General features: G+C 44.7%; 1 protein-coding gene across 1 annotated transcript in view; it reads right to left on the bottom strand.

Annotated features, from left to right (window-relative positions):
- Nucleotides 1-13,557, bottom strand: part of ABCC3 (ATP binding cassette subfamily C member 3) — a 109,874-nt gene extending 96,317 nt beyond the window's left edge. Inside the window, exon 1 of the mRNA XM_054976234.1 lies at nucleotides 13,457-13,557. Coding sequence (XP_054832209.1) covers nucleotides 13,457-13,486 — 30 coding nt within the window. The 5' untranslated portion in view covers nucleotides 13,487-13,557. The remainder of the gene's footprint in view (nucleotides 1-13,456) is intronic.
- Between the last annotated feature and the right edge of the window lie 2,246 nt (nucleotides 13,558-15,803).

Here is a 15,803-nt window from a genome sequence, read left to right on the forward strand (position 1 = left end):
AGATAAGAAGTGCATGCCCACTCCGGAAGCACTGACTTTGGGAGGGGTTTTGAAAGACCTGAGTCACATTGAGGTGACGAGAGAGGAGGTTATGCGACTGCTAGATAATTTAAAAACTGATAAATCACCGGGCCCAGATGGCATACATCCAAGAGTTCTGAAAGAACTCAAGTGTGAACTTGTAGATCTCCTCACAAAAATATGTAATCTGTCATTAAACTCTGCATCTGTTCCTGAGGACTGGAAGGTAGCTAATGTTGTCCCCATCTTTAAAAAAGGTTCCAGGGGAGATCCGGGAAATTACAGGCCAGTCAGCCTGACGTCAATACCGGGTAAGTTGGTGGAAACTATTATCAAAAATAAAATTAGTGGGCACATTGATGACCAAAAGCTGATGAGGAAAACTCAGCATGGGTTCTGTAAGGGAAGATCTTGTCTCACCAATCTGTTAGAGTTCTTTGAGGGAGTGAACAAACAAGTGGACAAGGGAGACCCGATAGATATTGTTTATCTTGACTTCCAGAAAGCTTTTGACAAAGTTCCTCATCAAAGGCTCCTAAGTAAGCTCAGTAGCTATGGGATAAAGGGCCAAGTCCTCTTGTGGATCGAAAACTGGCTAATTAATAGGAAACAGAGAGTGAGTATAAACGGGCACTTCTCACAGTGGAGGGTGGTGAGCAGTGGAGTGCCACAGGGGTCGGTATTGGGTCCAATGCTTTTTAACTTGTTTATTAATGATTTGGAATTGGGATTAAGCAGTGAAGTGGCTAAATTTGCAGATGACACGAAATTGTTCAGGGTGGTGAAAGCCAGAGAGGATTGTGAGGCACTCCAAAGGGATCTGTCGAGGCTAGAAGAGTGGGCATCCATGTGGCAAATGAGGTTCAATGTAGCCAAGTGCAAAGTAATGCACATTGGAACCAAAAATCCAAAATATAAATACAAGTTGATGGGGTCTGAACTGGCGGAGACTGACCAAGAGAGAGATCTTGGAGTCATGATAGATAACTCACTAAAAACGTCAGCACAGTGTGCGACTGCCATAAAAAAAGCTAATGCTATGCTAGGGGTTATTAGGAAAGGGATTGAAAACAAATCAGCCAGTATCATAATGCCTCTGTATAAATCGATGGTGAGGCCTCATTTGGAGTACTGTGTACAGTTCTGGTCGCCACACCTTAAAAAAGATATCATAGCACTGGAAAAAGTACAGAGAAGGGCAACTAAAATGATTAAAGGGTTGGAACACTTTCCCTATGAGGAAAGATTGAGGCGCTTGGGGCTCTTTAGCCTGGAGAAAAGACGACTGAGGGGAGACATGATAGAGGTTTACAAGATAATGCACGGGTTAGAGAAGGTAGAGAAAGATGTGTTTTTCTCCCTTTCTCACAATACAAGAACTCGTGGGCACTCTATGAAATTATTGAGCAGTCGGGTTAGAACAGATAGAAGAAAATACTACTTTACACAAAGGGTGATAAACACATGGAATTCGTTGCCACAGGAGGTGGTGGCAGCTACAAGCATTGCCAGCTTCAAGAGGGGACTGGACAAATATATGGAGCAGAGGTCCATCAGTGGCTATTAGCCACAGGAGATAGATGGTATTCTCTTTGTGGGGAGGTGGTGCTCTGTTGTCTTGGTGCTGGAAGGAAGGCAGTGGGAGGGCATCTGGTGTCCTGGCCTCACTGACAGTCCTTTAGATGGCACTGGATTTCTAGCCACTGTGTGTGACAGAATGTTGGACTGGATGGGCCACTGGCCTGATCCAACATGGCTTTGCTTATGTTCTTATGTTCTTATGAGCGGTATAGAATCAAGTTAAAACCGCCTAACTTTCTACCCAGAGCCTTCCAAAGAGTTCCAAGCGTAACAGGTCATAAACCATGAATCTCCCAGTATTTTCTTTAATTTTAAACAGTCGGGGGTGCAAATTGGATCAGGGCTGTGAGGCAGTGGTGGAGCCGTGTTTTTAGCCCTACAACATAAAATTTCTTTGAAATAAATGTTCCTTGAAGGTGTGTGTGTGTGTGTGCTATATATATTAAACGGTGTATTCCCCTCTGAAGCTAGCAGCAGCTTTGATGATGGGAGTTTTTTAAGGTGGGGGGATTAGTATAGAAGGGAAGGGTTAATTCCCCCTTCCCTAGTTCTGATCCCATTTGGCCTCCCCCACAGGTAAGTTTTAAACAGAGTTTAGGTATACTGCTGTGGTGTCACTGTAGCCTGAAGGAATATGGATTTGCATAGGTTTCTGCCAGTCAGCTTCTCACTGTGTCAGTCTAATCTTAATACATAAAGTTATAATATATACATAAAGTAATAATATATACTCCTCTCCCCAAGGCAAAACATCTAGGAATAAGTCGCGGATAGGGTTGTCACTAGCCTTACTGGTTTCCCCCCCCTTCTGGCTGGTTTCCAGGTGATTTTTTTTTTAATATGATGTAGGGAATATGAGAGAGGACAGCTTCACTGTGCCTTTTAAGGCAAGGCAACTTGCTGTACCACATCTTTTCAGATGTTTGCAGTACCACACTTGCAGCCAATCATGCTTGCAGTCCAGACTTTTCCAGGCCTCGAATGCAGCTTTGTGAAATGCTGCAGCTCTCTTTGGTTGCCTTTTCTCCTTCCCTTTCCTTCCTCATCTCTTTGACCAGAAAGAGAATGCACTGTGCACCTTAGATGAATTAGTATTTTCTGTTGTTTCTATGCCCTTTTGCCACCTCGCTCTGACCTTTGATTCCCTCACTGAGCTAGTCTAAGAATGTTTAGAGCAGCAGCAGAGAGGAAAGAATTATCTACTTCTCTGCCACCCATTTTGCAAATTTAAATATGCCCTGCAGTCTTCTCCTCCACCCTCAGTTTTCCAGAATCAAGTTCACCATCCAAAACACATCCCAAGCATACGGAAACGCAGAGTGAGGTAAAAGCAGCTTGGCTGGGGTACGGAAGACAATTTGAAGCTGAAAACTTAGCAGGAAAAGGGCAGTCCAAATGAATCAGAGCAAGGATTGCCCTGATAACAGGTAAGCCTGTTCATCCTGTGAGGATTTGGAGGGAGCATGAGGAGATAAGCATCACCTGAAGTGTGGACATCACTTCTGGGTAAAGACCTGGAAGTAATGTGGCCATGTTGACAACACTCTAGGAATCCTCCCAAACTCTATTGGGGGTTTCTCAAAGTGCCACTCAACACTGTGATGTCACTTCTGAGTTTTCAGGTGGAGGTGACATTGCTGTGTTGTATGAAACTGTATCTCTCTCCATTTTTGTTCCTGCTGCCACACTGAACAGTGTCAGGAGAGAGGAGCACAGGGGGCAGGAGGCTGCCTGACACAGCAGGTGACCTGGCCACTCTAGTCCATCCCATGGGGGATGCTTCTGATAAGTCCACAAGCTGGAAACCAGCAGGTGTAAGCATCTCTGCCACTTCTCCATAAAAATTGGTTTTCTACTTCTTTTCATTCAATAAAATATCTGCAGGGTCATCATTACACATTTGTATGTAGTTTGATACACAGAAATCAAGTTCTGACATTGGGACCCTTCCTTGTGAAGATCATAGACTGTGTGCACTCAGGTCTCAGAGCACTTTCAAGTACAGTAAATAATTAAGGGTATGTAATTACCCATTGTAATTCATAGGCATTATGCAACCTCAGGATTTGTGGGGTGTGGTATAAATAATAGGAGCCTGACCTTCTGACCCCACCCGGTTAACATAGCAAAATCATTTTGCAGCTACCACTCTGGTTATAGCTTCCCCAGCCACTGATCTCAGGAAATTTGAACTCCAGCCTCCAAGCCCACATTCATATATATCTGCTCACAATTGTGGGTTGGACCTAACATAGGCTTCTTAGTGTTAGCAGAGTAAAAATAGTTCCATAACTCCACCACTTCTTCGTCCTATTCTGGAATCTACCTTGGGAAGCCTGAGGGGAAAATGTGGCAGGAAAGCAATAGAAAGTAACCATGACAACCGCTGAGAGAGAAGTATCTTTCTGGAAAAGATACTCTGAATATGCTCACAGAGTCCAAAGTGCCAGAAATCTTGACAACAACACTACTGGAGAAAACCAGAAGAGTATCTTTAAGCACAATTAGTCTACTTGATTATATAACTGTTGTATTTTGAGATGAGCTTTACAAGTTTGGATTGTCAACCCATTCTTGAAGCTGAAATGAGGTGGGAGTGGGGGAGACAGTTGCTGCTCTTTCAAAACGTTTTACCAGAGTTGCCAAGTCCCCCAACTTTGAAATGGGGGGGGGGGAGTGTCAGGAGGATGCCAGCATGCATGCTCTGTGGCCTTCTGATAATGTCACTTCTGATTCAAACTGGAAGCGATAAGAGTCTTGGTGGGGCCAAATCTTTCGGAGCAAACACACTATATTTTGGGCGGATTCCTAAAGATCTCATGGAGACCCCATTGCTTCCAATTTGAACCAGAAGTGATGTCATTAGGTGCCATCTTACCACATGCTCCAGTCAGCCTCCCCACAACTTCCCAACCCCACTCCCATTGGCCAGGTAAGTAGTGTTAGGGTAGCAGCTTGGAGCAGGGGATTCTCACCCCAAGTGAGGGGCTGGCAACCCTAATAGTTACTGCTGTGACTAGGCCAATATTTCATTATCCCAAATCACTCTTGGCTTCAAATCCGCAGCAAATACATAGCAATGCAGAAATCCAAAAGTAATGGCCAATTCAGGACGTGATGCACTGATCGTTATAACAATTCACCTCACCTGCTTATGTTTATGTACAGATAAAATCATTTCTCATAATTTCTCATAATTGTCCCCCAACTACATGCAAGTACCAACATCAGAGGAAATAAACCACACGATAATGATACATGCATACGTTATGGGATGCAAGGGCTGCTTCCACACATGTTGGATAATCCACTTTCAATACTCTTTAGTGAACATTTGGAACAGCTTTTCCATGTGTGGAACAAAAAATCCACTTCCAAAGGATTGCTAAAGTGCATTATTCAATGTGTGTGGAAATGGCCAAGGTTTCAAAGCCACCCAGGAACATGTAGGAATAAAGCCCATAGATAACCGCCAGCCATAGATCACATTTTGCATTCTCTACTACAGAATTATAGAATTCCCATCCCCCTGCTGACTAGCTTTCCCTGTCTCTGGCTCAATTTACTTTAACTTTACATCAGTGTATTTATTAGAATCAGTGGGTGGTGCATTAACTACTGACAACTGCAGAGATTTTAGGTCCCTGATCTCTTGAGTGCATATTGCTTCATTTGCTGTAAAATAGGATCATGCTGAGAAGTAGTAGATAGGAAAAGCAATAAAGTAGGGCCATATAGATAAGCACCAAGTCATAGCGCTGCTACTCTATCAAGGAAGATAAAAAAATATCAGGCCATTATTATCTACATTAATGCTTGGCATACTTTTATACTAGATTTTGATCGTCAAGGCCCCCAGGGCAGCATACAACATACCGAAAGACTAACATATACATAATGAAACCAAGTAAATAGCATTTAAAGCACAAAGCCATAAACAATAATGGATTAGATTCAGTTGTGTGTGTATGTGTGTGTGTGGGGGGGGGGGATTTTTGCCATTCCTCCTGTCCCATGGAAGCCCCGCCTCTGCCCCAGGCACTGGCTCCCCATCCTCAAGCAGCAGTGCTTCTAGGTATTTTAGGCTGCCGCAGGAGGTGTGCCTGTTGCACTTCCATGCACAAAAGTTCTTCCATGCATATAGGTTTTAGAGAGATTCAATCCAATAGCAGCATCGGCATTAACAGCCCCTCCCCACATCACCACAAGGTCTTCAATCTAGTCCAGAAGGCTTCCAGGGATGGTGCTAGCCTTGAAGATGCAGCAATCTTGACATCTGAGCTGGAGACTAATCCAAGTATGTTTATCCATGGATCATCAGGGCTCACACTAGCTCCCCCTTCTCAATCTGGTGCTGCTGCCATGCCACAGACAGTGCGGCATTCAGTGTTTATCTCCTTTTGTGATTATCCAGGAAAGTAGAAGCAGTCATCTTTACACACAGAAATCTATCACCATGGTAAAACTTAAAAAACAATGGAGCAAGGCCTGGGCTTTGGGGGAAGCCAGGAAGTCTAATAAGCAAGCTGGGAAACCGGCAGAAACTGTGGGTAAACATGGGCACATTAACAGCAAGAAATCTTTTGGGCGAACAGGAGAAAGTGGAAAGACTAGATGAAAAGGAGTGTCTCTCTTATTTCTCTAAGCATCTGTTGGGTGGAGTATTGATCTTGATGTCAGAGGTGATAGGTCATAGAGCCAGTTTGGTGTAGTGGTTTGGTGTAGTGGCAGGACTCTAATCTGGAGAACTGGTGTATTGTTGAAGGCTTTCACGGCCAGAGAACGATGGTTGTTGTGGGTTTTCCAGGCTGTATTGCCGTGGTCTTGGCATTGTAGATAATCACAATGCCAAGACCACAGCAATACAGCCCGGAAAACCCACAACAACCATCTGGAGAACTGGGTTTGATTCCCCATTCCTCCAGTTGAAGCCAGCTGGGTGACCTTGGGTCAGTCACAGCTCTCTGAGAGCTCTCTCAGCCCCACCTACCTCACAGGGTGATTGTCATGAGGACAGTAACAACACACTTTGTAAATTGCTCTGAGTGTGGCATTAAGTTGTCCTGAAGGGTGGTATGTAAATCGAATCTTGTTGTTGTTGAGAAAGTAGAACAGGGTGCCTTTATGGAAAGGTAAAAGAAAATATAAGTGGGAAGTAAGGGAAAGGTCTAGTCTGGAGGCGGCAAGTGAAGTAAAAATGAGTTGGTGTTTTGGTTTCACTAACCTCTTAATTTAATCTTAAGAAACTCCACCCATTTCATCTAGAACTTCTCTTATTAGGACATTCACTTCACCTCACGGGATCCATAAGCACTGGAGTAGTTCTTAGACCAAAGGTGATGATTAAAAAGTATTTTTAAAGGTGGGTATTGGGTAATATAGAAGCATATGTAACACTACTGGTTTTTATATGCATATGTATGTTCTATATGCTGCTAGCTCTTCCGATGTTATTAGCATTCTTGCTATGTTAGGCATTATCTTAGAGCTAAGGTTCCTAAAGTAGAGGGCAAATTAGATTTTAAAATTCATGTTGTTTTACTAAAAATGATGAGTTGCCACTCGTTCAATTTTCATTCATTTCAGTGAAGACTGGGCTACGTGTTATTAATATGTTGTTGCAACATCATTACAGTCCTTCAATACTTGCCAGAAACAGATTTTGAAAGCAAGGCAAGAGAAGCTGAACTGCATGTCTAGCCAGAAAAGTGTTTGTAGAATCTACCACTTGTGCTAGACTCCGTTTTCACATTTTATGTTTTAAATCTTATTCAAGATAATGTTGAGTTCTGATAAGAGACCTAAAATACAGCTCCCACTGACCTGAAAAATAATGCTGCCATAATAAAGCTTTATGTAGGGCTTTTTTTCAGGGGGGACGGAATTCCGGAACCTCTTGAAAATGGTCACATGGCTGGTGGCCCCGCCCCCTGATCTCCAGACAGAGGGGAGTTTAGATTGCCCTCCGTGCTGCTCGGTGGTGTGGAGGGCAATCTAAACTCCCCTCTGTCTGGAGATCAGGGGGCGGGGCCACACCAGCCATGTGACCATTTTCTCTGAGGGCAACCCATGGAGTTCCACCACCAAAAAAAGCCCTGGCTTTATATGTGTTAAACAAAGAATAATGTTACTGATGCCATCTAAAACACATGCATATAAACACTCCCTCATTTAACAAGTCTTCCGTTCTCTGCCCCTGCTTACAGAGGTGTAGCAGGTGGCGAACAGAGATAGGGTCTTTTCAGTGGTAGACCCTTATCTGTAGAATGTCCTCTGTCTTGAGGGGATCACCTGACACCTACCCTGCTCTCTAATTTCTTTTTACCCAGGTTTTCACCTAGGGGATCATTCTTTTAAATGCTTTTCCAATCTGTTTCTATCCTGGAAACTGTTAGGAGGCTCATTTAGAATGGTAAATGTTTTATGCTTCTGGGGTTTTATTGTCAAATTTAATGGTTTCATGATTTAATAGTTTTAATGGTTTCATTATTTATGATCTGGAGAGACAAATGTCTTAAATAAATATTTAAAGCATCATTTTTCCTTGCACAGTCACAGCCAATACACATGGAACAAAACGTACAGTTAACCAGGGACAAAGTTCCAATGCAACTCCCTAGATCTGATGGGGAAGTATTACCTTAGTGACACCACCTTCTTCACCTTCTGAAAAGTTAAGTCTCCAAATGCAAATATGAAGTGGACTGCCAGCCTAGTGCACACCCACTGTGAGAGTAGGAAATGGGGCTGAGGTGTTCAAAATGGAAAATACCTAGGTGGAGTGCACCCTCTCTTAACTATTCACCAACCTCTAATGAGCACCTAATAACAAGTACTGTCTGTTGTAGCTGCTGCCTGTTGTTCATCACTATCTCCTTGTTCCTCACAGACACCCATGCAGGGCTCAATGAGGCAAGGATGTTCTTCCATCCTGTGCTGGGCACAGCACAAGGAAGGTAGCAGAAGGAACCAGCAAGAGGTCAGCTGCTTGTTTGTAAGGCTGCCACATTTTTCAGCAAGAGGTCAGCTGCTTCTTTGTAAGGCTGCCACATTTTTCAGCAAGAGGTCAGCTGCTTCTTTGTAAGGCTGCCACATTTTTCCTCTAAGGGCTCCCAGGTCTGTTCAGCATGCATGGCAGAAAGAAATGTGACAATTTCCAGTTTTGTGCAACACAGAAGCGGCAATGAGTAAAGCTGCCACTGCTGCTCCTCTGATACAGTTTTCATTGGCATGGGGGCCCTATGGCAACAGAAAAGTTGGCAACACTGTTTCTACCCAGAGAACCTGAAAAAAAAAGGCTGGGGCTATTTCAAATGTGTCTTCCGCTTGTTCCTTTTAGATACCTCCATGACTTATTTTATTTATGCAATACATTTATAAGCCTGCCTTTCTCCTGAGTATCTCAGGAACCCAAATTGGCTTACAACAGAATGAAATTAATCCGATAAAACACACATTGAAATTACAGTTGTAACTCATTAAAAACCAATCTAAAAAATGCACTGTGGCCCCACCAGCAGGGGATTTCCCCTTGCTCAGGCTCCCCCCAAAGTCTCTGGAATACCTCTGCGTTTGCAGCCTTACTGGAAGGTCAGGAGAATAGAAGCTCCCCCCACCCCACCCCGGGGCGTCTTCCAGGAGGCAGCTTCAGAGGCATGGGGAAAGCACTTAAAAAAGGTTGAATCCAGTGACACTGGGGCTCAATGATTTTCAGAGGGTAAGCTTTCGAGAGTCAGAGCTCCCTTCTTCAGATATTGAAAAGGCTGGTGCCCAGACTGATACTGAATGTGCCTTAGAAAAAAAGAGGGTAGTGAAAGGAGAATTGCTGAGAAGAACAAAGCTGCCCCGTGGAAACCTGGAGGGAGAGGCAGTCCTTCAAGTATGCAGGCCTTAGGTCATGCAGGGCTTTTAACGGTGAGCACTAGCACCTTGAGTTGGACCTAGAAAGTAATCAGCAGCCTGACAACAGACTGCAGCATGTTGCACCAACTGCAGTTCCTGGATAGGCTTCAAAGGGAGCCACAATCAGAGCGTTGTTACAGTAATCTAGCCTTGTGATTACTGAAGTATGAATCACTGCGTCCAGATCAGCGGTCTTCAAATAGGAGTCAGTTTCCTTACTAAATGGAGCAGGAAAAGTTTTTCCTTCCCACTGTCATGGACACTTGTTTCGCCAGCAGGCCATTATCCAGCAAGGCTTCCCAAGCTCTTAGCACAGTCTTACATGTAGGGTCACCAACTTTCAGGCTGGGGAACTGGAGATTTTGGCAGTAGAGCCGGGGAGGGCAGGGACGTCAATGGGGTATAATGCCATAGAGTCCACCCTTCCAAGAAGCCATTATCTCCAGGGAAACTGATCTCCATCATCTAGAAATCAGTTGGGATTCTGGGAGATCTCCAGCCCCCACCTGGAGGTCGGCAACCCGAGCCACACATCACTAATGGAAGGAAGCACAATTTCATTTAAAGCAGTGGCTCTTCTAACCACCTTCTTTCCTGGAACTTTAGCTTGCTCTCCCTTGACCACTGCATTCAGACACTGGGCCAAGCCAGAGATCGCACCAGCTGACAGCTTATTCATTGTAATATATAACTAAGTGCCCTCAGCCGTCCAAAAACCTCAGCAGTATTGCACAGTCCACCGTACTGAAGACTGCTGACAGACGTAACAACAACGGTAGAGATGCCCCTCACCCATCTGGAGACAGAGATTTACTACAAGTGTCACTAAAGCGATCTCTGTCCCAAACCCAGGCCTGAAGCCAGACTGAAAAGGATACCAAGGGGTGCTTAAGGGTCTGCATCTTGCACCACAGTTTTGCCTCCACTACATATGTGGATGTCGGAGTAAAGGTTAAATAGCTAGTGGCTGTTTGCAAGCCATCATTTGAGCCTGGTGGAGTTACAGCTGGATGGGATTAAGAGGGCTCAGCAATATGAGAAGCATCAAAGAGTTGCCAGACTAAAGCCCTTCTTGCCTCTGGTGTTTGTGCTCGGAAGGCTATTCTGCTGAGAATTCCAGAGGCATAGCCATCTTCTCCAGAGAGATAATAGACAGGTATGGTGCCTGTAACCTGTTAAGTATTAAATTTGTGCTGTAGAACCTCCCAGTTCTATACTTACCTGACCAAGACCCCTGGGATGTTGGCAGAGAGAAGGAGAAGAAGAAAGAGGAGTGGCTCTCTTCTGTGTTCCTGCAGCTATATATTGGTCTCTTGCTTGTTCTCTAGTCTTTCTGCCTCTTCCTTTCCCATGCTAAATTATTTTAGCTGGTAAAATGCTGAAGTGAAAATATATGCTTTGCCTTGAAGAGATCATCTGTGCATTTCTGAAAGTTAAGGTTCCTTGGAGTTATTCAAGTCTAAGCCCAGTGAAATCAATAGGCTTAGAATTCAACTAACTCTACAACAAAGTGCATTGCGATTTATTTTAGCACCTACCTACAGTATCATGGTACTATCCAAAAACAGGGTTATATCACCACAGTTAATAAGAACTAGGCCTGTGTAATACATCTTAGCTTCTCCGACAGAGGTAGTTTGATTTGTGCAATGTCTATGTTTTGCACATTTTTTGTGGAATCAGAAGGGGGGAGGTTAAAAGCTCCATTGGACAAGTTTTTTTAAAACTCAGGAAGGTATCTTGTGTGAAATTTGAAGAGGCCATTACAAAAGGGCTGAATAAGTTAATAAAAACCTAGGGAAGTTATGCCAGTAATAAACTGCCTTATAAAATAAACCATTATACACTTAAGGTAAAGTAGAATGACAAAGTGACAATTCTTCATAGACTTAGACATCTGTGTATCCTTCAAAGAAACTATTCCATAAACATACAGAGATTTAAAAGGGGATAACACACTAATCTATCACAAGAAAATTCCCTTCAACCCTGTTCAACTAACCTTCTGAAATCTATGTTAATGTCCATCTTACCCAACTGAGGAAAAATATGGAAAGAAACTTCACTTTCTATAGATCAGCGGCAGGCAGCTTCTACCACACATGCCAACAGTGACATACTAGCAGGGTTTTTTTTTCTGGGAAAAAAAGGTGGCGGAACTCTCAAGAGAGAAATGAGGAAGAAACACACGGGATTCTTTGAAATCATATTATTTTCAAGCACTATTGCCGAGTATTTTCAAGAGGTGCCAGAACTCCGTTCCCCCGCGTTCCCTCTGAAAAAAAGCCCTGCATACTAGACCCTTTTACTTGACACCTAGGGCCACATCTATGGCCAAACAACCAAGGTACTGACTGGACAGCATTACTGGAGGGGCCAGCAGTGTGGGAAAAGGCAACAGGCACTGCTTAGGCACAACCACCAGTCAAATCCAAGGCAAAATTCCCTGAGGTACTGGCAGCGCTGCTGGGGTTTAGCTTTTTCCAAGCATATTTGCCCAAATACAGTCCTTGTCTTCCCTTTCCCCTACACGCTCCATTTTGTTTTCCAGCAAAGCAGCATTTTCATAGGTAGACATTGCCTTTTCACCTCAGCACTTGCGCTACAGGGTACAGCAGATGAGGGCTAGCCAGTTGCAGAATGAACTTTTAAAAAATCCCAGTTGGTGGACTGAGGGAAGGAGACGTGGGATAGCCCAATCTTGGAAGCTAAGCAGGGTCCGTACTTGCTTGGGGGACCACTAAGAAGGACTGCAGGGAAGACAATGGAAACTACCACGGATTCTCACTTGCTCTGAAAGCCCCTTGCTTGGGTTGCCGTAAATCAGTTGCTCCTTGATGGCACATACATAAATGTCGGATCTGCATACATCAAATGGACCAGAGGTAGCTATCCAGCATGAGACTGAATGAATCTCCAACCATGAAGAAACAGAAATGCCTTAAAGAGATGAAAAGTTGCTTCTAGTAGTTACTGTGTTCAAACATGTATTGGTTGTATACAGGAATAGAATAGTACAGAAGCAAAGAAATGGAAAATACCAGTTTGTCCAGGTACACAACAGTAAACCTGCAGAGCCAGGGAGTCGCTTCCGGTGTTCTCATGACACAGTAACAATAAAGTGAACATATTCATGTATAAGAAGGCAACTGCCTTAAGGTGCAAACGCACCTGGATTCTGGAAATGTTTCCAAGCACTTTGCCTTATCGATTCTAGAGGGAACCAACATTCATCTATTTGTGAGAACAGAGCTGCCAGGTATTTAAACATGTGGGTGAGTCTTTTTTTACAGCCCATGTGCTAATGAACCGAGCATAGCTCCCCAGTCCCTTACCACACGGTATGTGGGCTCTGGATGGTGCAAGATGTAAACAAGGCAAATTATAGCCCTCCTCTTGCCTTTTATCTACACCAACGGGTTCCCCGAGCAGCAGAGCTGCCGTTCTGACTCCCACTGTGAAACTGCTGGAACTTATCTCGTGAAGCATGTGCCTTTCACCACGCTTTCCCCAAACCACATCACAAAGCCGGTACCTCTCCCTTTCGTAGAGGCTGCTACCCGCTGGCACGCTTGCACTCCGCGCTGCTTTCCCGCCCGTCCCAAGTTCCAACCGCCTAGTTTCGCTTGCTTTTTTCCCCACTCCAACCACTTGAACTCAACCCTTTCCAAAAGCCTACTACGAGTTCACAGCAGAAACTTAAGACGCCCGCCGCCCCCAATTTCGCGCAAGTCTGGGCGCCGCTATCGCGCTTGCTCGAGGCTCCTAATCTGTAATATTCAAGCCCCCCCTTCCTCCTCCTTTGTTTTAAGGACCTCCACGGCCGCCCAAAGCCTACGACGCCCCTTGTTTGCAACCTTCCGAAGGGTGAAACTTCCCTTTCTCAAGCTGAACAAGGGAACGCGCCCGGGGATGCGCGATTCCCGGCCGGCAGAGAAGCGGTGGTGCTCACCCAGAAGGGGTAGCCGCAGAAGGCTTCCATGCTGCGGGCCCGGCAGCCTCTCCCTCTTCGTGCAGAACGGCTCCTTTCACCGCCGTCGCGACTTTCCTCTCTCCGGCCCCGCTGGGCGCCCCGACTGGCTGCTTTCCTTAGCTTCCCTTCCGCCCCGCTGGGGCGGATGCTCGCCTTACAACCGAGAGGTGGGCGGGGAAGGGCTTGCCTAGGCAGCGCCGAGGAGCGGGGCGCGGACGGGGGTGGGCGCGGGGCTTTCCCTGCCGCGGGTTTGCTTCCAAGGGGGTAGGTTTGGCTACCGGCTATTTACATTCATAGAAGCTGATCTGTGTGTAGGTAAGAAGCGCTGCCGATCTAATGTGTATTGGGAACGCCTAGGAATTAAATATATGGGTAGGAAATCCTTTAAAGGACTTTTATTTTTCAGAATTTATAAAGCTGGCCTGCTTTCCACATTTTTTTGCCTTTACAATGGCCTTTTCCACACACCTTGAATAATGCACTTTCAATGCACTTTAGCAATCCTTTGGAAGTGGATTTTTTGTTCCACACATGGAAAATGTTTCAAATGTTCACTAAAGAGTATTGAAAGTGGATTATCCAACGTGTGTGGAAGCAGCCATGGAAAAGCAGTTCCAAATGTTCACTAAAGAGTATTGAAAGTGGATTATCCCACGTGTGTGGAAGCAACCAATCTGACATTCGATTTAACCCCACTCAGAGCAGTTTACAAAGTGTGTTGTTATTATCCTCACAACAACCACCCTGTGAAGTTGGTGGGGCTGAGAGAGCTCTGAGAGCGCTGTGACTGACCCAAGGTCACCTAGCTGGCTTCAACTGGGGAAACAGTCCCTTGCTCTTAACCACTACATCAAACTGTAGCAGAGCAGAGGGCCGACCCATTAACACACAGCTCCTGTCTCTGCAGTGGTGGGTTGCCCACTCCCCTTTTTTCTGTGGCAGCCATTACCAGAGATGAGAACTGTAGAATCAAGAGAGCTTCTCTGACCAATTCAAGACTTGTTGCCTGTTGATTTCAAATAGGGGGAGGACAAGATACTAAACGATGATGTAAGTGGGTAGGAAGGCATAATCCTAAGAATGGAAAGTTAGAGTGGATGCAAAGTAAACATGAGTCAGCATGACATTACAAAAGGAAAGTATAGATGATGTCATCATTACAACTGTTTCATTGAAAGACTGCTTCCTGTGCAATGTTTATAACATGGTGCATGCTAAAAAGGCAGCGAGTACAGGATACAAATGTGCAAAGGGGCTCCTGCAGGTACACATTTATGAAAGGGCAACGTGTCACATGATGGTTGGTCTGTTGGCAGTCAGTACTGTCTACTCTAACTGGCTGTGGCTCTCCAGAATCTCAGGTGGATATCTTCTACATCACCTGCTAACTGCTTTTCAGAGGAGAGGGCAAGGACCAAAAATGGGACCTTTTGCATGCTCCGTTTCTCTCTAGTATGGAAACTTCAGACTACTCATAGACTGGGTTTCCTAGCTGTATGAAACAGTCGTGAAGTTGTGGGACCTCCTTTATTTAAAGTTTTTAAAGAACATATTTGGCAGTGTGGCAGCTGCAGGAAGAGTCTGAGGAGAATGAAGCAGTCAGGTAACTGACTCAAGGCTCTCTTATGATTAGTGCCATAACCCCTGATCCAGGCCTTTCTCTTGTTACGGGGTTTTTTTGGTAACTTTATTTTGATAATTGAGGCCTCTGGGACCACTTAGTCTTATGGTCCTTAATAATAGTAACGCCTGAAACTGAAGGTGCCGCCTGACATTCATATGGCCTATTAAGAGGGAATTATAGACTTGATGGAACCACACAATAGGCTTGAGGAACACAACTTAAAGAACAGATTTCTTTCAGTGGTAAAGTGAATTGCAAATTCTTCCCAATTCAGTGAGCTAGACTCAGGGCCAAACTACAAGTGACGAATGGCACAGGTTGGACACTTGTCAGCTTCCCTCAAGTTTGATGGGAAATGTAGGCATCCTGGTCTTGCAGCTTGGCTCTCCGACTGCTGTCCAAAGGACTTTTCAACTGTCACTTGTCCAACATTCCACCAAGCTGCCTACATTTCCTGCCAAAACTTGAGGGAAGCTGACAAGCGTCCAACCTGTGTTATTCGTCACTTGTAGTTTGGCCCTTAGTGCTGGATCTGAGAGATGCTATATACACAAAAAGTGCACGGTTACATCAATCAGCAGCTTGTAATGTAACCACAGGAATTGAACCACTTGGCACTTTTAAAATATGTTTAATGGAGAATAGCACCCAAACTACTACCTGTCAAAATCAATAACTATAGTCCCTAGTGGATTCCCTACT

Source organism: Eublepharis macularius, chromosome 4, assembly GCF_028583425.1.
Source record: "Eublepharis macularius isolate TG4126 chromosome 4, MPM_Emac_v1.0, whole genome shotgun sequence".
Lineage (NCBI taxonomy): Eukaryota > Metazoa > Chordata > Lepidosauria > Squamata > Eublepharidae > Eublepharis > Eublepharis macularius.